The sequence below is a fragment of the Phlebotomus papatasi genome, chromosome 1 (assembly GCF_024763615.1).
Source record: "Phlebotomus papatasi isolate M1 chromosome 1, Ppap_2.1, whole genome shotgun sequence".
In the NCBI taxonomy this organism is placed as follows: Eukaryota; Metazoa; Arthropoda; class Insecta; order Diptera; family Psychodidae; genus Phlebotomus; species Phlebotomus papatasi.
The window spans coordinates 14269953-14293489 of NC_077222.1; the positions used below are offsets into that span (position 1 = coordinate 14269953).

The 23537-nt window shown below is 31.6% G+C and overlaps 1 protein-coding gene across 5 annotated transcripts in view; it reads left to right on the plus strand.

Moving 5' to 3' along the window:
- Window positions 1-23537, plus strand: part of LOC129800052 (chloride channel protein 2) — a 56335-nt gene that overhangs the window by 23933 nt on the left and 8865 nt on the right. For 2 of the 5 annotated variants that reach the window (XM_055844418.1, XM_055844419.1), the window contains one exon: window positions 21236-21343. In XM_055844418.1, the coding sequence (XP_055700393.1) occupies window positions 21236-21343 (108 nt within the window). Of the gene's footprint in view, window positions 1-4112; window positions 4141-5208; window positions 5373-5443; window positions 5640-13667; window positions 14403-21235; window positions 21344-23537 lie in introns of those variants that run through there. The other 3 variants (XM_055844414.1, XM_055844416.1, XM_055844415.1) reach the window with 3 other exon arrangements.

Below are 23537 nucleotides of genomic sequence, written 5' to 3' on the forward strand. Positions count from 1 at the left end.
TGTGGGGCGGGTATAGATCGCAAATTGATTGATTTTAAACGCAGAAAGTGTTGGCCTCTTGTGCCATCCAAAGTACAGGCAGACCATCTGACCAGAAATCAATGTGACTGATAAGGATGAGCTTTCGCGTGGAATTCCAGCAAAGCCAGCAGTACTATAAAATACCTATTTGGGATTAGAGGTGATTGTCTGTTGATAGTGATGAATGTGTCACATGCCTGCGATTACACCCCCAAATTTCCTTTGGACAATGACAGAATTTGCGGAATGACAAAGTGCGGTTGGATGATTGAACTCGTGATCATGGAGCTTTTTGGGGTGAAGATTGTGAGCGAAAAGAGTGTCAAAGAATTGTGGTGTAAACGGAAAAGATGGGAAATTAGCGTGAATTCAGATTAAATATCCGGCTGCTTGATACAATTGTACGTGAGAGATTCTCTTCTCTCGTGCCACAGACGATAAAGCACTTTGCACATTACAGGGCTAGGCTCTAAAATTGCTGCCCAAGAAAAGCTTAAAACATCATATAAGATTATTGCCAAGGAGTTAAAATATTAATTTACTTGATTAAAAGGAGGAATAAAAACTAAATTTGATCAGGAAAATATGAAAGTTTAACAATACACAATTTAGAACTTTAAAACCTGTAAAATTTTTACGCAAATACTGGTAAAAAGAATAAAAAAACAGGTTTTTATTTTACCTGCACTAAATTTAGCGTTTATTATATAAATAAAACCGTTTTTAGTAAAGATTTACCTTTTTTATTGCCTAACGGCGTTATCACACTTGCACATTAAAATTTTAATGTGATTCACATTAATTGTCGCTTGTGAGCTTTCAAATATGTTATTTGTGTCTTTGAGTCACTTAATATTTGGGGTTTTTCTATTTATTGATAAAGAAGTGGACTTGGCCTGCAAAAATAAGTTTAAATTTACCTAAAGCATAAATATTTTTCACATTAAAAAATTACAGAGAAAATCGCATTAATTTTTCGCATTAATGCCATAAATCAATTTATATCAAATTTTGCGGGCCAAGGCTACCTTTTTATCAAAAAATAGATCAAATTTTAAATATAAAATGATTCAAACACACAAACTACACATTTGGACTCTCACCAGTGACAATTAATGTGAATCATATTAAAATTTTAATGTGCAAGTGTGATAACACAGTAACACTTATAAATAACCGGTATAATTTAATTTTCACTGGTCATTTGTTTCTTTTTTTTTTAATTTTGTGGACTTATTTGAGCTTAAAACTTATAAAAATTAATTGATAACACAAGTTTTTGCATAATATCTGCTATTAGCTTTGCTGATATTTGCAAATTAAATCGTTAAAGCGATGAATAATTGCACATTTAACCTTTACTTGAAATAAATGTGGATTTACAGCAATTTTCTTATAGTTTTTAAAAAAGAAGTTTTTTTAAATTAATAATTTGGATGAATTAATTAAACTTAAAAAATAAAAGTCGGGTTAGCAAAGTTCTTGGTCCAAGAAAAAATATAGAATAAAGAAGAAAGCTCTGAAAAACAAAAAAATTATATAGCAAAAGATTTGAAATTTTAAAACAAAACTTCCATTGTCAGTATGAAAAATTCTGCAGAATAATATAGAATCAAGAAAAAATTAATACCGATAATAAAAACTTTTAGAACATGCAAATAAGTGCATATAAGTTTAATTTTTTGTATGAAATAGAAAACTGTAGCATCAAGTCACAAATTCTGATCAAGGAATAAAATGCCTAAGATGAGAGTTTAAATTACTAAGACATCTTCAGTTAAAATTTTAGAATTTTATATAAAACGAAACGCACTGATCTATTTGAATTTCAATTATCGGTTTGGTTACTAAAGAACAAAGAATACTAAAATTCAGCTAAAAATCTTTATTGAAAAATAAATTTTTTGTAAAAAAAAACATCTTCTGAGGTGAAAAAACAAAATTTTGGGATCAAGTCAAAATGTTAGTGAACAACATAATAAATCTAAGAAAAACGGCGAGGCTTTGACGGTAACGGTGAGCATTTGACTGTTAATGTTATTCTGCCCTTAAATAAAAAATGTCAGTATCTTCTTAGGACATTCATAACACTCGATACCTTATTATTTAACGTTTGCACTGGTAAAAATAAAAGGATAAAATTGAATCAAATTTGATCATTTTGCGGATCAAATTTCAAACTTTAAATGCACATTTATCATATAGAACATGTTAATTTGATCCATCCTTTGCAAAAGAATCAAATTTGGATCAATTAGATCCTTTTATTTTTAGCAGTATGTTATTTATTGATAAAAACAATAGGGAATGCGCTCTTATAAAGAGAATGTACGAGAGAGATATTAAAAACGAATAATACATATTAAATAAAAAACAATGAAAATGTCTTATATCTGACTAAATAGGTGAAGCAAATCGATTTAAAGGTTCCCGCTTACGAGTTCGTGGTAGTATAATAATTATGCAACCGCTAGCAAATTATTATAATAATGATACTTCAAAGGACAGTTGCATTGGTTCAAAAATTTTAAAAATAAAACATCTCAAAAGTATTATTTTTATGTAGTTTTATAAAATCAACCGCAGAATTTAAATGAGAAGCCTTACGAATAAAATTATTGATTTTTATTGAACACGGGGCTTAGAGAGAAATGGGTCACCTTTCAATTGGGGCAATCTTAAGAAAGCGCTTTTTCTCCTATTTTTTAAATGAAACTCGACCTTACCCATGATATAATTTAGCTCTATTTGTAGACAAGGTTTAATTCTATTTTAAAAAATAGGAAAAAAGCCTTTCATAACTGTCCCAATTCGAAAGTCTCTTACTTCCCCCTAAGTACGGCTTTAGTTTTTTTTTTTAAATATCGATCATAAGTTTGTTGCAGTCTGCAATCAGTAAGTACATTCTATTAATATTTTCACGAAAAGGAAATAGTCCTAGGAGAGTGTGCAGTGTGCATACCTTCTGGCAAGACCTCTTAAAATGCAATAAATTTAACTAATCATCGTTTCTTTTACACTTAAAAGAAGCGGTACATGAACCAACAATAAAAAACCAGAAAATTACTAACACTCAACCCAGAAAGGGTTACAGGTTAGGAAGATGCTTTCTTTTCAATCTTGTGAACAAAACATTATTTAAGAGATCTCTGGCTAACGGATTCGGATGATTTTGAAGTCTTGTTGCATAAGTCCGCCTTCATTCTTGGATTACGTTTTTCACTTAGAGTACTCCCAAAACATAATAACATTTCATTTGTAACATAAAGTTTTCCCTTTCCTAACAAAAACCTAAGAAAAATAAGTGATACTGCCCTTTTGTTAAACTACTTCACTCTATTTTAACTATTTATTTCAGGGGAGTGACATTAGTTCTGAAAAATGAGACCGGTTTTAGTGTAATTTTTTCCCTGTTTTCGTACACATTTCACGGGATATCTCCAAAACTACGTAGGTTGCCAATTTAGGGTTTTCGGTTGCCTCTTCGTTATTAAATTGGCTTTTATTTTGTATTAGTATTTTTTGCTAATTCATTCTACTGTGACAAAAAACAGCTAATAAACTCAAAAGTTTTTACGGGTCGCTAGAAACATATAGGAAACATAGGAAATGTCATACTTCTGAATTATTACTAGCCTCCCCAAGTAAACGGCAAAAATCCTGGTTCACTCTCTCCTGAGATTTCTGAGCTTTAGATCCATATATCAAAAAGTGACACCACGTCGCGCTTTTATAAGAGCTACAGGCTAAATGGTTAGAGATAGTGACTTGGACTCTTTGAGGGACCCCCACAAAAGTGTATTTTTAATGCTACATTTTTTTTCAAACTTAATGGCAAGTTGAATGAATGCCTCTGTCCATTGTAGAGCATTTCTCGTGCGCACACTTGCGAGATCCGCGGGAAAACGCCATGAAATGGATCGTTGGTGGAATATTGTCTCATTATTCGATTAAGATTCATCATGGGCATATGAAATTGTGATTGTCCCCACACACAGAGAACAAAAGAAGATGCCTCCCCCGGGGCATCGAGCTACTTTGCCAGGGAGATCGCAAGTCTGGCTGGAGATATTGCGAATTGGATTTAGTTGTGTGATGGAATTACATGGAGTAACTGCGGTAAAGATCTCGCGGAGGATGCAAAATTGCACCATTTGCTAATATTTCTCTCAGTGCGTGCGTTAGCCCAGAGTGAAAAGTGCCTCCCCTCAGTGTCTCGTCGAGTTTCTTCACTTTTTTTCTCTTGTCTTGTTCCTTTGATGAATCACATTGTCTGCGATAAAATTCTCTGCGTGTTATCTGATTATGTGAATTATGTGGAGGCATCTCCATCAGTGATAGAAAACTTCCCAAACAAATAAAACAGCATCAACTTCCGTTTATCTTACTCTGCACTTTCTTCACTTTGCTGCTGTATCATTGCATAATATTTCTGTGTTATTGTTTAGAGACTGCTTCATCTTCCTAACAATCTTTGCTTGAGTTCTTAATTGACGATCGAGGTTCTGCTGAAAATTGCGTTAATCACCTGGTAATGGTGTTAAAATGCTGAAATTGATTTTGAAGTTTAGAGACTGTTACAATCCTGTTAATTTCTTGTATAACTTAAGCTTAAAAGTCAACTATTCGCTCTACTAAGTTTCTATAATTAATCCCATCACTTCTAATCGGTTTCAGTGATTATTTACTTAAAGCATGACCCTGACTTTGAGACGAGATCTTGCATAAAAAAAGCTTAAAGAAAAATATATACAACAAATCCCATAAATTTTCCACTAATCGCAATTATGAAGCCAATTTCTGCATTTTTTTCTGACGCAAGAAAGGCGGGATTAATGCATAGAGAAAATACTAATTTTAGTACAACGTTCTCACGATCAATTGAACAAGTCCATAAAATTGTTTTCACTCGATCGATTCAATTTGCTTAATTAAAAAATGCTATTAATTACTATTTACAAATTTATTCTATAACATCAACTTTCCAGCATTATCAGCAATTTTCTCCTTCCTTCTCTCGGGGCTGTTTGCTTTTCTTTTCTAAATAGAATAATCTGCCGTGGCATCCCAGTTGAATCAATTTCCCACCAAGTAGATTTATGAGATAATTTGCCTCACATGGTGTTGCAATTTTGTCAAATGTGCTGTTTAAAGAGTGAACTGTTGTTGGATTCTTCCTCCTTAAAGACTCACTAGTTGATCTAATAAAAAAAAATATATACAATGATGCGAGAGCGAGAACATGACTGGAATTTAGACCGTGATAATCGAATTATTCACGATGAAGAATTTGGGGAGGATAATGTGGAGCTGGTGGATGCAGAATGGAAGGATTTTGAGAATTTTCTCAGGTATTTCTCTCACTGTCCTCTGACCATTCCCAATATCCTCAATCTCAATCTCTAACCATCCCTTAAAAAAGGGAATTCCGTCAGAGACAACTGGCCAGTGCTTCAATGGAGAAGATTCATCGTCCACGGAAATCCCGAAAAGTTCGCCATCAAGCCTTCTATCCATGTCCACCGCCAAGTCTCTCAGAGAATGGCAGATACGATTCCTCGTCCTCCGATGATGACGATAGTATCAGCATTGATACATCTGGCTACATAAATACCCTAGTAAGATCATCCATTGTAAGTTCTTCTTTTGCATGAAGGAAACCCGCCGAAAGCATCTCTCAAAATGCATGAAATTCCACAAAATTATGCTACTCAAAATTAGACAGAATAATTTACAAGGTGTGAGTATACAAGAAAACCTCTAGCTGTGTTGTATATATGTAAAAAAAAGCGTGAATTATAGACTAATCACTGCGAGAGACACAAATAAACTTTTGAGACAAGATCGCCCAGACAAAATCTCTCTTAATTTGCTATGAAGCTACATGTGGTGATAAATTACACGTAATCAAATTAAGTTTAAGTTGTTGATGTTAGATTTATTTTAAATTCAGTCTGGGAAATGGTAATCCCAGAAAAAATTATTGGGACTTCCTTAACACTACCGTGAATTTTTCTAGGAAACGGATTGTTCAGACTAATGCCCTAGACACACTTACGACTTAAGCTAGAAGATGGTTTAAAGTAAGTGTAATGCCCTAGATACACTTACGACTTAAGCCGAGAGACGACTTAGTGGAAAATGATGGAAATGTAGTTTGAGAATTATTTCTAATATAATTACGCTAAGCCGTCTCTCGGCTAATCCTCAAGGCTCTAATCGAATGTTTCTAAGCTTAACCCTTTAAGGACGATTGGGTCACCCGTGACCCATAGAGAAAATTATTTTTTCTGATTATCCAAGGTTCTTCTTTTCTAATGTTTATACGTAATCGTAAAGTAGAAGGTTATAGGAATCTATGATATTTTTTGCTAAACTCTAATTACAGTGGGACCTCGATAGAGTCAACTTGGACCCAAATTGACTTCGATAGAGTCAACTTTTCCAATATTATTGAACTAATAATATTGTATGACTTTTTCAAAATTAAAATCAGTGTTTTGGTGTATCAATGTGACGTTTTTAACACAAGAAAAACAATATTATGATAAAATTCGTATAATAACCGTGTAATCAATTTTCGACAAAATAATTTTCTTTTCGTGATTTTAAACGTTTTGACCAATTAAAAGTTCTCTTGTCTTTTCTTTCTTGCCTTAAGATTTTTTGATTAAACCTATGAACGCAATGTTTGGGCCATCATTAATTTGGAAGTGAATAATATTATGGCACAAACAGAAAAAATATGAACTCGAATTACAAAAAGAAAAGCCTACAGGATGCTAGATTTTTTGAGTATAACATAATAAAGATTTTTTTTTCTAAATTTATTCAAATTTTTTAAAGAACTTAGGTACTTGTTAAAAAAAATGTACATGAAATATATTTTTTCAAATTTTTTAATGTTGATTATTGAGGTATTAATTGGCATGCTATAAGTTGATTCCTCTCATAAATTCAGTTCTTGAAGGAGCGTAAGAACCACTGTACTTAAAAATAGGCCACGCCTATTATACTTCCTTTATTGAAAAACTGAATAACAGTATTTTATGAAAAGTTAAAATTAAATGAAAATAAAATTCCTCTAACTCGAAGGGGAGAGGTACACTTAGGAAAGAGCCAAAGGTTTGAAACAGCTCTATGGCCGAATTAAATTAACTCGATTGACATCGATGTAGTACATATGCACCAATGTTTCCGATTTAAGGATATACTTCAGTCGAGATAATTTTCGTTGGGGAAAATTGATGAAAAATGAAATAGAAAAGTGTTTAAGAGCGTTTCGTAATTACAGACCTCCTGCTAAAAAGTAAAATAAAATAAAGAAAAATAAAAATACTTTTAATACACGTAACAACATAGAGGTATAGCTCTTTTTTGGAAACGCCACTCTTTAAATGAATGAAGTTCAGTTAAGGTGATTTACACGATTTACATCAATTGAGTTGTAATAGTTCCTTATTTGATTTTAAAAATTCAGAAATATCAATTTTAGTTGATTTTACCAAGGGGTAACTCATAACCAGTCAGAAAGCTCGAGTTATGAAATAATATATGGGTTCCCAGAGTTCCTCGGCATGGGTTAAAATCCATTACAATTAAAATTAAAATTAATTTTCCAGTAAATATCTGAATATTTGATGAGATTCTTAACAATCTTACCTACAATTTTCATATATGAGTCTGTTTTTAAATAAGCTAATATTATCATGTAAGATAATTTTTGGGAAAAATAATAATAATAAATTAACTAATAATAAATAATTTTTTCCGAGCTTTCATACTAAAAAAAATATATGTTTATATACAAAATATTTACAATTTCATCTTGACATAGACTTAATACACTTTATACAAATACTTTTCTAATTTGTATTTTATTAAATAATGCCATTTATTCCAAAAATTCAATATATAATTCACCTTAAATAATAATTTTAGCTGAGCAGAGCGTTTGGTCTTTTACGAACTATTCTAAAACAATTTCTAAGAGAAATTTGAAATTTTCCACAAATAGGGGAATGTTGGCATGGTTCGCACAGAGTGAACCTTCGAACAACGCAAATTTTCTCTTTGTGTGCAAAGAGCTAGTTCGTCGTTTCTTAGCCATAAGATACATCATTATTAAGCTCATGAAACGAGATGAGAAATGGTAAGTCAGTTCCTTGCAAACAAAGAGAAAATTCGCATCGTTTGAAGGTTCACTCTGTGCGAACCATGCCTACATTCCCCTAAAGAAGATTCAGGAAAAAAATTGATAAGAAATATGGTATAAGCATTTCTGTGCTATTTTTATTTATTTTTTCTAAAAATACGAAGAGTCTATATAGAACTTTACTACGGGAGAAAATATTACACTCAGAAAAATTAGGTAAATGAATTTTCTTACATCTATACTCAAATCATAAACTTAGAAATTTTAAGGCTGCTTTCAGACTAGAGGTTTAACATAGTTCCCGAACATCTCAAAATCCAAAAAAAAATTAATAGTCAATCAGAATCTAATGCACCAATTTGCTCTTAATAAACCAATTCTAAAATTAAATTCTTTTAAAAATTGTTGACTGGTATGACATTCGAGAGCTTAAGCCGCTTAAGCCATATGACTAAGCCTCAGGTCTGCAGTCCGTATAAAACGGTTTGCGGAATCTTTGTTTTTTTCTATTTTGTTTTTCCCAGTTTGTCTTTGGAATCTTTGTCTTCGGTAATTTTTGTATTTTGGAAACTTTGTTCTTTAGAAATCATGTCTTTCATTAACATTAAACAAGTATATTTTATTAAATAAAATAATGATATTACAATGGTGTTTCTTAAAGTTTTTAGTTTCGTCCTTTGGGGCAAATGGAAATTTTTTGAGAAAAAGGAAATTTTTGGAAAGTTATAAAACATACTTGTGCAAAATATGTTACAGACAAAATTTACGAAAATTGTGAAAAATGTATGAAAGTCAAGATTTCCAAAGACAAAGTTTACAAAAATCAAAAATTACCGAAGACAAAGATTCCAAAGACAAACTGGGAAAAACAATAGTGTAAAAAACAAAATGGAAAAAACGAAGATTCCCGATCCCGTATAAGACATATGAACAGAATAATCCCATTTATTAATGAAGATACAGAAAATAGTGAGGTCGGTAAAAAGTCGACATTTGTTATACAAATATTTTAATAGTTTAATAAAAATATTTCTAGTAAATTCTAATTATTCTACATGTTTAAAATAGTAACTCTTTGTTTAGAAAATAAAACTAAATAAATAATAAAAACATATTTTAAAAATTCTTTAAATTAAAGCACTAAAATATATCTCTGGAATGCAAGAAAAAAGTTGATGGGAACTAAACTAATTTGCGATAGAGATGTGCAATTAAGAAGAAACGATTAATAGTAGCCTAAAAATGTGATAAGTCAATTCTTTTACAATGTTTGATACTGTCCATAAGGCACTAAAGTCATAACGTCGACTTCAAGTCGCTGTCTCATCATTGTTCTAAGATGATGCGCGCCAAAATTTTTGTATAAAAACGTCTTTTTATCTCTTGTCCATGAAGGAGTTTGCGTGAAAGTTATGACAAACTGATATAAACTCTTACAATTAGAGGAATCGTCAGTTCTGACGAAAACCTCTTAATAACGTGAAATGAAATAAGGTAAATTCTGCGACAAACCAGCTAAAACCTTCCATTTTATTCACATAGAAAATCATTGTTGGTGAAGCTCTTGTACAGGATGTAACTCTTAAGAGTCAGGTTCAGAGAAAAGTCAGCCTAGGACTAGTACCGCCCAAGATGTGAAGTGATTATCTATATAAAGTGCGAAATAATTCAGTTTCTCAATTGCGACACTCGAAAGGTGTTGTGATATCTGATAAAAAGTCTCTGTGAACATCATCAAAATACAAGAATCAAAACATTACGGGTCAAGTTATAAAGTGTAATACATGTCAAGTGAAATGCGGGATAAACAAATTAATTTCATTAAAGAGAGACAGGTATTTAATTTTAAGCATTATTTGATGTAGGATACAATTAATTAAGAGTCAATTACTTTCATGCATTTTTATTAATATTTATTTTAAAATTCAACCTATTAATTCCATCTATCCCTTCTAGCCAAAATTAATATAGCCATGAAATTTAAGAATAAAACATTACTTTTCTCTTCTCAAGAAGTTATATGTGCTAAAATTGTGAGCATTAATTCCGAATTCAAGTGGAAGTTATACATTTATGCTTCCCATATTTAAAATTAAATATGTTTCAAGCCCTTGTATTTGTATACCTTAAAGTTTTATTGAGTTCTATTTTTCACGTATGATAATAGTGTATTGAAAAAATAACACACTGCCTACAGAACATTATCAAGACTACTGAATTCAACCGCCCTATACCTACTTCTGATAATTTTTTTTAATTATTCTTATCTTGATGTAAACCTCATATAATACTTATTTCAAATATTATTTTAAGAGGCAGGAAAGAAGGGATAATTTTAGATATTCATACATTCATAGTCTTCATAAATCATAGAATACTGTACTTTGAAGCATTGTATCGATAATTGCAAACTGAGTGCCCCATATAGGATTATAAAATTAGGTAAAAAGATAGCCGATGCTGATGGAAAAATAGTCGGAATCTGTTAATCAAATCCTATAAATCAAACACACATCAAACAAACAAAAAATATGAGAAAGACACGATAGGTATCGAAAGCTCTGGTGAAATTTTGTGTTTGATTTATAGAATTTAATCAAGAGATTCCGGTGTTAACCGGAAGAATGAATTATCCTATAAAACCTAGTTCATAAAGTTAAGGGTAGTAGGGGAAGTACTCTCCCTTCGAACGTTTATGCCTTCGAATCAGGGGCATGGCATTATCCCTGAAAAAATGCGACCAGTTTTAGTGTAATTTTTTTTTCCTGTTTTCGTACACATTTCACGAGATATCTTCAAAACTACGTAGGTTGCCAATTTGGGATTTTCGGTTGCCTCTTCGTATTAAATTGGCTTTTATTTTGTATTAGTATTTTTTGCTAATTCATTCTACAATGACAGAAAATAACTAATAAACTCAAAAGTTTTTTCGGTGCGCTAGAAACATATGGGAAACATAGGAAATGACATGCCCCTGCTTTGAATAATGTGAATTTTGATAATTCAAATAATAATTGATAATAATTTTGTGATAAAATTATGTGGGAAAACAAAAGAAACTCACATTATTCGAAGATCTGAAGACCTATCCTATGAGACCTATCCTCATAATCTTTCAGAATTTTTATTATAAGGTCCAGGGGGGTCAGGAACCCAGAATAATTTACACAAACCATAATTCAATTAGGAACAGTGACTCTGAATCTCTTTTATGCAATAAATAAAAAATAGAATTATTAATTGATAAACCAAGAGTTTCTTTTTGAGTTCAAAACTTCACGGTAAGGGAGACTGGGGCAAAAAGTCACAAATTGAAAATTTGAAAATTCAATATCTTCCAAGATAAAAGGGATAGCGGCTTAAATTTTTTTCCATAGATGGCCTCTATAGACCTTCTTCAAAGTCGTAAGTTTCTTAGAATTCGAACAAGGATTTCAGAAAATAAAAAATATTAAAATATTTAGCCCCATTTTTAAAATGTTTTCCTTACAGCAGATATCAATTTTTACCTACTTATTTTCCAAAATTGATGCACTGGTAAATATTACCTAAATGATTTGGAATCTTTGAATACGAAATCACTAATTATTTTAGAATTTTACAAAGATTCTTTTCTCCAGAAAACCTTTTATTAAAAATGACCACTTGGGGTAAAAAGTAACAAAGACCGAAGCAATTTCTGATGTCTCACGGCGAGAAGAAACGGCATTTCCGCATCTCGCCGCTTTTTGTTTGCATTGGTCAAACGATTAGCAGTCTCTTGTGTGTTTTTTTTCCAAAATAGCATGAAATGCACTTTTCTCGTTCAGATAGAGAAAACTGTATTTTACAAAGGTGTAGAGGAATAATTTTTTTTCAACTATTGTCAAGGAACGATCTAGCGAGTGATAGATCGGCTGATTCGGGGCGATCAGCCTCAATGATCTGCTGATCGCGTTAATCAGTCTTGAAAAAAATTGTCAGACCTTGAAAAAAATTGTATATATCTATATAGAGAAAATGTAATCAAGAGAAGATTCAGAGATTTCGTCCCAATAACTGAGTTCTTGTCTGTATGCCATAATGAAAGACCACAAGCGATCGGCAGTGTTCCTCGGATGGTCATGTTAATACCGTATTGTTACTCCAAATAAAAAGAATTTTTAAAAATTATTAGCTACTTTTTACCATTTAACTCTCACAAGAATAGACTGCATTAGCTCATATTTAATTTATAAAACCAATTTTCCATGATACACCTGAAAAAATTCGTGACGATCTGAGGTATAAAGTGCAAATTAGCAATTATTTCTTAATTTATAGTAAGAATTTAAATATAGTTAAATTTAGATATAGTTAAATAGATTACTAATACCAATTGACATACACAAAAAATAGGAAATAGTATTTTGAGGCTTATATTCTCAACTAACTATCGAGCATGTCTCTTAACATTTCGATTCGGGTTACTCTTTTGAAATACCATTTTCGATTCTTTATTTTTGGAACAAGAGGTAGCCTTATACTTAAATTTGAAAATTACTTAGTCAAATTATTTTTGGACGCTCTAAATTACACTTTAGATTAATCTAAAGAAAGTGATGTAAATATTATTAAACTGCCAAGAATATTCCAGGTGATTAGGAACATCCTATTCGATTTCTTCTTTGAAAATTTTTGGAAATCATTTTACGAATTTCAATTTTATTTTTGGTTACTGAGAGAGAAAAAATACTTCTTGAGCTGCATAATCGAATTTTCTTTTGGATTGGTGATTTTAGAACAGGGCGAGATTTGAAGAAAACTGTCGATATAGGAACCAATACAAAGACAAGTCGATAATGTAGAAGCACTTGAGAATAAAGTGCTAAAATAAAGGTTCAGGAGAAAGAATTCTCTTTTCATTTTTCATTGAAATAGCACCATTACTCTTTTTCCTAATTTATAATTCGCAATTCGTGACTTATAGTCCCTCATTATTTATTTATATTAATTTACAATTCGTAAATATATAATAAGATGAAATATTTTTACCCCATTGCTTTCTAATTGGCTGGAGCTTTGAGTGCTTTAAAGCTCCAGCCAATCAGAGAACATTTGAGGTGTATTATGCCTTCAAAATACTTTTTAAATAAAAGAAATAATGATACAAAAAATATAAAGACCGCATAATTTTATTACATGTTAATCCTTAATTACTGTGCAGGTGTATAAAAATCCGTCGAGAACTTTTACTGTAAATAATACTTCTATACAAATTAACTCTCTGCAATAATTTCGTGAGAATAGATAAAGCCCGTGTGTTGGGCTTTAATTGTAAGATAGAAAAACACGTTGGGGTGGTCTTTGGGAATGAATAAAAACCTATAAATACTTCAAGTCATCATTATTATGATGCTTATGTATATATGCTGTAAAACCCTCTCTCTTTTCCTCATTACACGTGAAAGTTTGAGTGAGATAGAAGTGTTGAATTGACCACGAAAAAGTCAAATTGTCGCCAATTCATTTCAGTCGAATGAGAAATTTTCAAATGTCAACAACTAACCCAGACTTTTCCCACAAAAAAAGAATCTTTCGTTGATTCTGGGATGATTGGACTTTTTCCTGACGGGGAATATCAGTGAAAGTTGGTGGTGTATATATTCAATGGGGATGTGTAAATTCTTTTTCTAAAAGTATCAAGGAAGTAAAATAGAGGCAATGATCGAGTGAATCAATGTCTATTTAGTGTGTTTCACCCTTCTAATTAAATAAAATAGAATAATTTGTGGTAATTGCGTTTGGGTTCTAAACTTGCAAATAGATAGTGAAGGTTATATGGTGGATATTATTTTTAGGTTCCTGCTGCCAAATTGTCTTTGTAGGCCCTCAAACATTTTAGTTAGAGTGTGTGAAAAAAGATGCAAAAAGCCAAAAATAGTGAAAAATACGGTTTTCGTGGCAAAATCTCACGCCGATGACCAGTGACAATATTCAACGGGAATACGCCTTTGATCCAGAATTCCTTATACCCGTCCATCCGGATTCAGTGAAAGTGCGTCGAAAGCAGTACGATCGCCAAAAGAAGGTGGATCCTGATTCACCCACCCTAAAGACCTCCGCCTCGTGGAGTGATTTTTTGCGGGATCCACGCAAGAGAACAGACACGACTTTGGACACATCCACTCCTGAGGATGATTCCAGGCGGAGTTTTGACGGGGAAAAAACAACAGAAGTCGAAAATGAAGTTGAAGCATTCTACTTTGTGAGTTTTGTCTTCGGATAGAATGGCATTTTTGTATGATTTTACTTTGTCTAATTATTTAATTAACCAATCCACAAAGAGACCATTTCCGACATTGTCTCTCAACGAGCTCCTCTAGAAACATCCTACTTTAGACTGTGAAAATAATGGATTGAACTAGGGGTTTATTCTCGAATCCAAGAGAAATATTCCCATGGGAGAAGTTTACGAAAGTTATAGCCAATATTCTCTTCGACTTATATTATCAGGAAATTTTTATTAGGGGAGTCTGGGGCAGAATTAGCCACGTATAATATTAGATAGCGGTATCTTATAGTTTGCTTGCGAAGGAATATTGGGGAAACCACTCTTTATTCTAAATTTTTTCTAAACTATAGGGGAAAGCGCGCTACCTTCGGACGACTCAAGCTTCGGACAATTCAATTTTTTCTCTATGTTCCTTTATGGATTTCACCTATAGCCCTTTTCTGAGAATTTGAGGCATTGGACTAGCTCTATTAAAATATAATATTATAATGGTTCAAATTTATTTATAACACATTGAAAAAAAATGATTTGTGCGAAACATAAATCGTCCGAATGTAGCGCGTTTTTTCCTACTTCCCTTCTTATTCATTGATATATTTGTAAGCCTCGTAGAAACATTTTTTATACAAATTATACTCAATGAAAAATTTTATTTGATTTCTAATTCTACCCCGGTTTCCCCTAATTATCATTTGTACTGAAACATTGTCTATTGTTTTTGATTCTTTCGACTCAATGCGAGATTTTATTAAAGATCAATGTGTTAAGCCCCTAATAAACTTATTCCCTGTGACTTAAGCCATGGAACTGCTTAACGTAATTATATAATCAAAATATTACGATTTGACTAAATTCACATCAGATTCTGACTCATTCGTGTTTTATACCGGCTTCAGACCAGAGGTTTAGCCCAGTTCCCGAAGGTCTCAAAAATCTAAATAAGAAGCAATTTTATTGATTTTTCAAATTCTAATGAATCATTTGCTCTTATAATCTATTCCTAAACAAGAATTTTCTAAAAAATCGTGCCCGTTTAGAAATTAGGGGAGTTTAGCCAAATGGCTAAGTCTCAGGTCTGAAGCTGGCCTTAGATTAAGCCGAAAAACGTCCTAGTTAGTGGGAAACTGATGGGAATTTAGTCAAATCTTTATTTCGGTTATAATTACGTTAAGTGGTCTTTAGGTTTAAGTCATAAGTGTGTCTAAGGGCCTTGACAGACCTGAGGATTAGCCGAGAGACGGCTTAGCGTAATTATATTAGAAATAATGTTTAAACTATATTTCCGTCATTTTCAACTAAGTCGTCTCTCGGCTTAAGTCGTAAGTGTGTCTAGGGCATAAGGCATTAGGATGATCTTCGAGAATATTTAGCCTGTGAAGTCTGGCAGAAAAGGATTAGCTTGAACTATCATATAATGCGAGCGAGCTTAGGATTAAGGATTATAGGTCCCTTGCAAATATGTTCTTTTTCTGATCTTTTACCGTCGAGTTTTACTAGCTAAATATTCTCAAGGATCAGCTTGAGACTATTTGGGGCTTTATTCATACGGAGAATCACTAACTGAAAAACAGGAATCCCTTATCAATAAAAAAACGCGAATAAAACATTCTTTGACTACGGCTCTTCTTTCGTATTTCTTTTACTAAATTTTTCTGCAACTTTCTGTACCTTTAGTAACAAATTAAATATTTTCTTTGCTAAGGAAACCTAAACATATAAAACGTATACTAATTTAGCGCGATTCCTAATTATTTTGAAGATTTTATTTCTTTTGAATTCAACGTACCTTCAGTTCAATATAGCCTTACCTACCCTATAACCGTGGTTTATTTTAATTAACATTTTTAAAAACATAATTCATTAGACTATTTTAACAAAATGAGCAGTGAAGTATCAAATTTTTGATTAGTTAAAAAACCTAAATCTTTACAAAAATGGGTTTAATTTAATTGACTTTTAATATAGAGGAAGTGCTTCTAATTTTGGACAGTTTGAGGGTAAAATTGGACACTAAAAATAAAGTGATAAAAACCATTTTCTTCCAATATTTGATGAATAATATGTTCTATCCAAATATTGGAAGATTTTCACACTAAATTCGTTAAGTATTGGCCATGATTTGATTTAAAATTCTTTTGTTCAATTTTCAGTGTCAGTGTGAGCATTTGCTTACAAGAAATATGACAGAACTTCTTTTTTTATTCAGCCTTATTTAGCTGTGATGAAGTACTAACAATTTCTCCTCGATATTTTTTTAAGTGATATTACTAGATATTCATTAATTATTGTGTTTATCCTCGTTAATAGTGATTTGTTCATTTGATCTGTGAATTACATTATTCATGTGAAAAACGTCGAGAGATTTTGTTTTTTATTTGGGGGTCATCGAAGACTGGAAGTCAATATCTCTTACCGTTTAAGATCCAGCACAGTGACAAGTTGAACAAAGACGTTTATATAACTGCTCTCTTTGTCTGGTAAATTAGACAATTTACCAGACAATTTGACATAAACAGGAAGAGGACCTAGTAAGATATGTTCTTGAAATGGAAAATAATGGATATCCTATTTAGACGGGTTAGTTGTCCAAAATTACAAGCAAAGTGTTTAAAATTAGAGTCAAATTCATCTCCACAGATAAATCGTTTTTAAACGTATTAAGATTAATTTTAGTAAAAACAAAGACGATAAACAACTTGTCGATTTTCTAAATAACCTTCCTGAAAAGAGAGCAACAAAAAAATCAATTAAACTTCTAAATTAGGACATTTATGCTCATAGGCATCCTGTCCAAAATTATGAGCACTTCCCCTATTTGCAGTTTAAATGATTTTTATTTTATTTTCCTATAGCTAAGACTTAGGGAGAAGTGGGACACTTTTGAAATGGGGCAGCTTTGAAAATTGACGTACTTTTTTCTCTTATTATTAAAAAAAAAGTTAAGGCTTATCGCAATGTAAATTAACTTCACAATTGGTTTATGAAGCTAAATTATATTACAGTAAGATCTACACTGAGAATAAAACATCTAAACATCAAGAAAACACCTTTTTAAGGGTAAAATTAACATGAAAAAGGGTACCTTTAACCCCTAATACACCTAAAAAGCATGATATTTAAACCAATTTCGCATCAATACTGCAAGGTAAAATAAACATTTCCGGAATGTTATTTTAACTTTTTCGGATTTCTCTCAGTGTAGATATAACTTATAACTTAAAAATAGGAGGAAAAAACCCAATTTCGAAGATGCCCCACTTCCTTCTATATTGTAATTTCCCTGCTTTTAATTTTTTTATTACTACTCAAACTTTTTATTACTCATTTGTAAAGTGTCGGAAATATTGTTATGATTGTTGGAGGATGAGAAGATTACACATGCAATTTTGAAAGACTCTACTCAAGAAATTGTAGAAGATACATTTAAGCTGGGAACAATCTCGGAGAAGAAAATTCCCTAGTGAAATTTTGTCAGAAATTCGAGAATAAGGAGCCTGTCTTGCTTCCTCATGCTCTAAATCTCTCTGAGACTTGTATTTATTTGTTCAGAAGATAATGAAAATACCATTATATTTCCCACTGTTTTCCCACTAAAATCTCACTCTAGACTCACCCACAAATCCAACAGAAATATTCAAACAATTTAACCTTCAAAATAGATCTCAATCAAGGGAAATCCTCATGATTTTTTTTCCTTCCAAATGCACTTTTTTGCGTCTCGACTGTTGTTTTCCTCGGTGATAATTGAAAGAAAAAGAAATAAAAGTTTGTTTGTCCGCGAGAAATGTGTGAAAATTGTGTCACGGTTAGTGGGATCGAATGAGACATGAGTGAACAAATGAGACAAGATCCCTCCTCCCTGGGTCAGATGAGAATTAATTTAGTACACAGTGATGGTGTGGAGGGTGTCAAAAATAGACTCAACAATAGGAAAATGTATAAAATTGAATTACCAGCCAAAAATACATTACAACGCAGTCTCTTGACGTCGTCACAATTAACAAATTAACGCACCATGAATGAGTTTTTGAGACTCAAACAAACATTTATGTTGCGCCAATGGGAAAATGCATGACCATTGAGTGTGAAAATGCACTTGAGGGTGTCTCAAAAATTTGGTAATTCTTCATTGAGTTTTACTCTATTCAACGCGACGTTAGAAAATATAAGAACATTTTCTTTTCTGGGAAAATGGACTATAAAGTTACATTCAATTTATGCAAAATTCTTATACGGAATAGGTTGAAGAGATACAATGTTGATATCCTATACCGTTTAGTCTCTATAGATGCGTTTCAAATTATTAATAAAGTTAAGGATATTCAAATCTTTTACTAAAATCTATTTGGATACTAAATGTACCTTAAAATTAAAGGACTACAAATTAAAATTAGGAGCTGTCTTTGAATTAGAACAAAAACAAATAGTACTAATTACCGTAGTTAACAGAAAAAATTAAGAAGTATCGAGAAAAAATTTAACAGGTTTCCTCTCACAAAGTAAAGAATTAAGTTAAAAGATGTTGTATAACATGTTTCATACAATTTTGTCTTGTTGTAAGCGTCTGAAATAATTTCAATATGACATAGAAAATCAAAGAGAAATTAATTAGTTTTACTTTCGATAAAATGTTTTTTAGGAAATTAATTGACGATGATTTTCATTTTTATGTAATAGTAGCATTTTGTAAAAGGGATCTAGGGGGAAGTGAGGCACCTTGGAAAGTGGGATACCTTTGAAATCGGGATTTTTCATTTACTTTTAAATAAAGTTGAGCTTTATAGCGATATAACTTAGCTGCACAAAGAAATTGAGAAGCTAAATTACATTATGATATGGCTCAGTTCCACTTAAACATAGAAGAAACATCCTAATTTCAAAGGTTCCCCACTTTCAAAAGTGCCCCACTTCCTTTTAATTCTTTTCTTTTCTTTTAGAACCCTCTAATAAAGTAATAACCTATTTTTAAAATTCATGTTAAATAAATTTTGAAAGAAATATTGTTATAAATAATCTTCGAGGTGTATATCGGTTCCTCAGCTAAAGGCCCTACCGCTATTTTCTAGTTAGATATAATTCAGGGCATCAACCTAGTTAAGTCTCCTTTCAAAGGAAAAAGAAATTGTCGAAATAAATCAGAATAATCATTTTAGATTACAAAATTAGCAGCTTTGTCTGTAAATAAATCATATTGACCATATTGACTGTGAAAAGAATTGAAATGACCAGCAAAATACTTGAATAAAGAATGTACAATTCTTTAATATAATTTTGTACAGGTAGGGGGAAATGGGGCACTCTTTCTATTGGGGTACCTTTGAAATTGGGCTTTCTTCTCCTATCTTTTGCAACAAATTGAGGCTTGAAAGGCTCAGTTTTAGGAGAAAAATGCCCAATTATAAAGCAGCCGCAATTCAAAGGTGCCCCATATCCCCCTACGATTTACTTTGTAGGGGAAATGCGACACCTTTAAAATAAGATTTCTTGTCCCTACTTTTTTTTAAATAGAACTGGGGTTTATCGTGATCCAGGAACCAATTATGTAGCTAAATTACATTATCCTAAGCCTCAGTTCCATTTTAAAATAGATAGGGTCGGAGGAACGTCTGTTCGACAGGGAATCCCTATTGACACTTTTATGAAAATGTTGAAAATTATTTAATGTATCTAGTAAAATATAAGTAATATAACGTTTTTTCTGTAATATACCTTTTACTATAAACAGAGATGTTCAAATTTCATATCCCAAATGGTACAGAGTAGGGTGTCAATAGGTGCTGACATGAGTTCTTAAAGTGTCAATAGACGTTCCTTTCACCCTAGATAGATAGAAATTTATTCATCAGCAATGTTTATAAGGAATATCACAAGAAAGGCAAAAGTACATTGTAATTTTTAGTGGCCACCGCCGTCTTAGCGTTGAAGACCACCCTCAAGAGTGAAAACGGTGGAAAACTCCATTACAAGTTATATATGCCAATCATCAATAGAATGTATAATTTTATACAATTTTTATATAGAAATTTACAATTATAGGACAGAACAGATCTATTTTAAAGATGCCCCAATTCAAATTTGCCCTACTTCCCTCTACTTATTAAATTTCATTTTACTGAGAAATACTGATCAATCTCTTGCACATTTGCTCAATCTTTAATCTTTTTTTATATATTTCTTTGATAATGAAGAGGATATTTGAAATAAATTACTATAATTTTAAATATCTAACTAGAACCACTTGCCCTTGATGAAAAATTCTTCTGGTTAGAGCGTAGCAAGAATACACAGAAAAAGAAAAATGAGAGAAAATCCCAACAGTATTTCACCTCATTAACAGAGATTTGCTAGTTCTAAAAGCCACAAAATGCTCTTAATACCACTGTCACAAACTCAATTGACATTATCAGAAAACCACAATCTCACCTTTGATTCATTTTTACGACATCCACAGATTTCAGCTAGCTATAAATTTTACCAGTAAATGAACTTAAGTAAAAAATACGAACGTAGAGAGGTTCAAGTTCAATTTCCAGTAGCTAACAAAAAAAATAAGATAAAGACACTGGAAAAACAATGGTTTTCAATAAATATTTTGTAATATATTTTTTTAGAGTTTAATGTACCTACATAATTTTGTACACATGAAAATGATTGCTTAGAGAATGAAATTGCATGTTTTCACGTGAAGAACTTTGGCAATATTTGCCAGCGTATTAAATAGGATTTTTTGTGAAAATTACAGGAATTTAAGTGATTATTCCATGTTAATAATTTTTTTTCTTCTTTTTTTTTAAATATTTTTCCAGATGTATGGTCGCTACACAAAAGATCTAGGTGAATATGCAAAAGATGAAGCGAGAAGACTTAAATTGCTCGAACGACGACGGAAACAGGAGGACAAAGCAAGAAACAAGGTATTTAACCAATTAATTCGCCAAAAAAACAGCTCATTTAATTTTTGATTTAGAAGATTACATATGAATAAACACCCGAAAAATCCCATAACATTGCCGTGAAATTTATTTAAGAGATAAAGTCTATTTAATTTGTGCACGCGCGTGAGCTTTTTGCACCTTTCTGCAGAAGAAATTCGTAAGAGGAAAAGAGGCGTAAACGGTAAAAAATGCGCTACATATTAGTCATTTAAAACCAGAAAATACACAAAGAATCACGTGACGCTGAATTTCACGATAATTGATTTATTTAATCATCCAATAAATTCTTTAGCTTAAAAAAGTCCCTCTTGACAAATTAAGCGCGATTTTTTCGCGCCTCTGACGTCGTTCACGTGAGGTGGAAAAAAGCAGTTTTGCAGAGGTAATATTGGATGATATTAAATATGAGACACTTTAAAAAAAAGAAATCGTAAAAATTATCTGAGTGCTATTTATACACCCAAGTAGCACATAAACGAGAAGATAAAATTAACAATAAAGTATATGCTTTATTATTAAAAGTTCCATGTCCTTATTAAGGAACTTTAGCCTTAGAACTCATTGTTATTAATTGTTTTTCGAGATAAAATTTAGAAAGTTGAGAATTTCAAATGATGGGGCTTTCTGATGTTCAAGTTTTTGTGGAAAGGCTTCATGCCAGCGATAGCATTATCAGAGATTTTCTAAGATCTTATGATCCACTACATCATAAAACTCAAGATAAGAAAAGGTTACTATATCATTGTTTTCCTAATTAGGAACCACTTATTCGCTCTCTTTGTGGGAGCAACATAGCGGAGCATTGATTCCCTAGTTTGATTTCGAACAATAAATCTTCTAAACTTTGATAAAAATTACTACAGACTTTTACAAACATCTTGTCCATCAACGATGCCATTTTCCCTGAAGAACTTGAGAATTTCTCCAATACAAAAGCTAATCAACTTTCGGTATAATTTTCAATGATGCTATTTAGCCTCAAGCATTCTAATACTTTGACCAATTATTTGATTATCAATATCTAGGTTAATTAAATAGAATGTTCACTGATAACATTGCAAGGGAAATTAAAGTTACTAAACGGCTACAATTAAGAGATTAAAAGCTACTTTGCTATTGAAAAGAATATGAACGTAATGTAAAATGATTTTCCGTAATTTATACCTCAGCCCTTGGATAACTCTTTAACCCTTTAACGACGAGACAATTTTCGCGGACCAAAAATCATCAATAAAAATGAAACCGAAATACAAAATCAGTAAAAGGTCTTACATCTAGCCTTAGAAAATCCAACAGAGTCTGATTCTATGTATTTTTTACATCTACGAGCGATAGGAACAAAAATAATCTAAAAATTTAAGTAATTTTTCTGACAATACCATTGAATGATAATTTTCACTTTAATGAAAAATATTATGCTTGAGTATTGTAGTTTCTTTTTCCAAAACGGTTTTGCTTAAAAAAATTGGAGGTATAAAAATTATTAAAATTAATTTTCATTTAAAAATTCGTCATTTTTAAGCATAAAAATTTACTACATAGCAAATAACTGGAGACTTGCAAAAAATATCCTGGATTCCTTCAACCTTCTACTTTACAATTATGTACAGACATAAGAAAGAAATAACTTTAGGTAGTCAGGAAAAATTATTTTCTTTATGGGACACCGGTGTTAAAATCGTCCTTAAAGGGTTAAGCCTTAAATTTTTGTATCTTTTTTTGAAAACTATTATTAACGCTATAAGGACGAGTGGGACACCGGTTTTCCAAAATCAAAAACGACTTTTTGACTATATAATTGTATATAATTCTTCTCTTAATAGTTCGAAAAATAGTTTTATTTTTGGGACACGGGTACCCCATTCGTCCTTAAAGGGTTAAATTTAGAGAGAAAGAAAGAGAGAGAGAGAGAGAGAGAGAGAGAGAGAGAAAGATAGAGGCTTTAAATTTATTAAAACCTCTCAACAAAACAGCAACAATCTTTACAAATTAAAAGGAGATCCTGGTTTAGTTTTGATGATGCAAAAACTTGAACTTTGAGCTTAAAATTAAAAATCTTTATCGGAAAATGCGAATAAACTAACAAGATCAGTTCAAATATTAAGCAATAAAAATTAGTATAAGTTTAAAAGCAGTTTTAAAAAATTGAGAAAAAATTAAAGCACATTTGAAT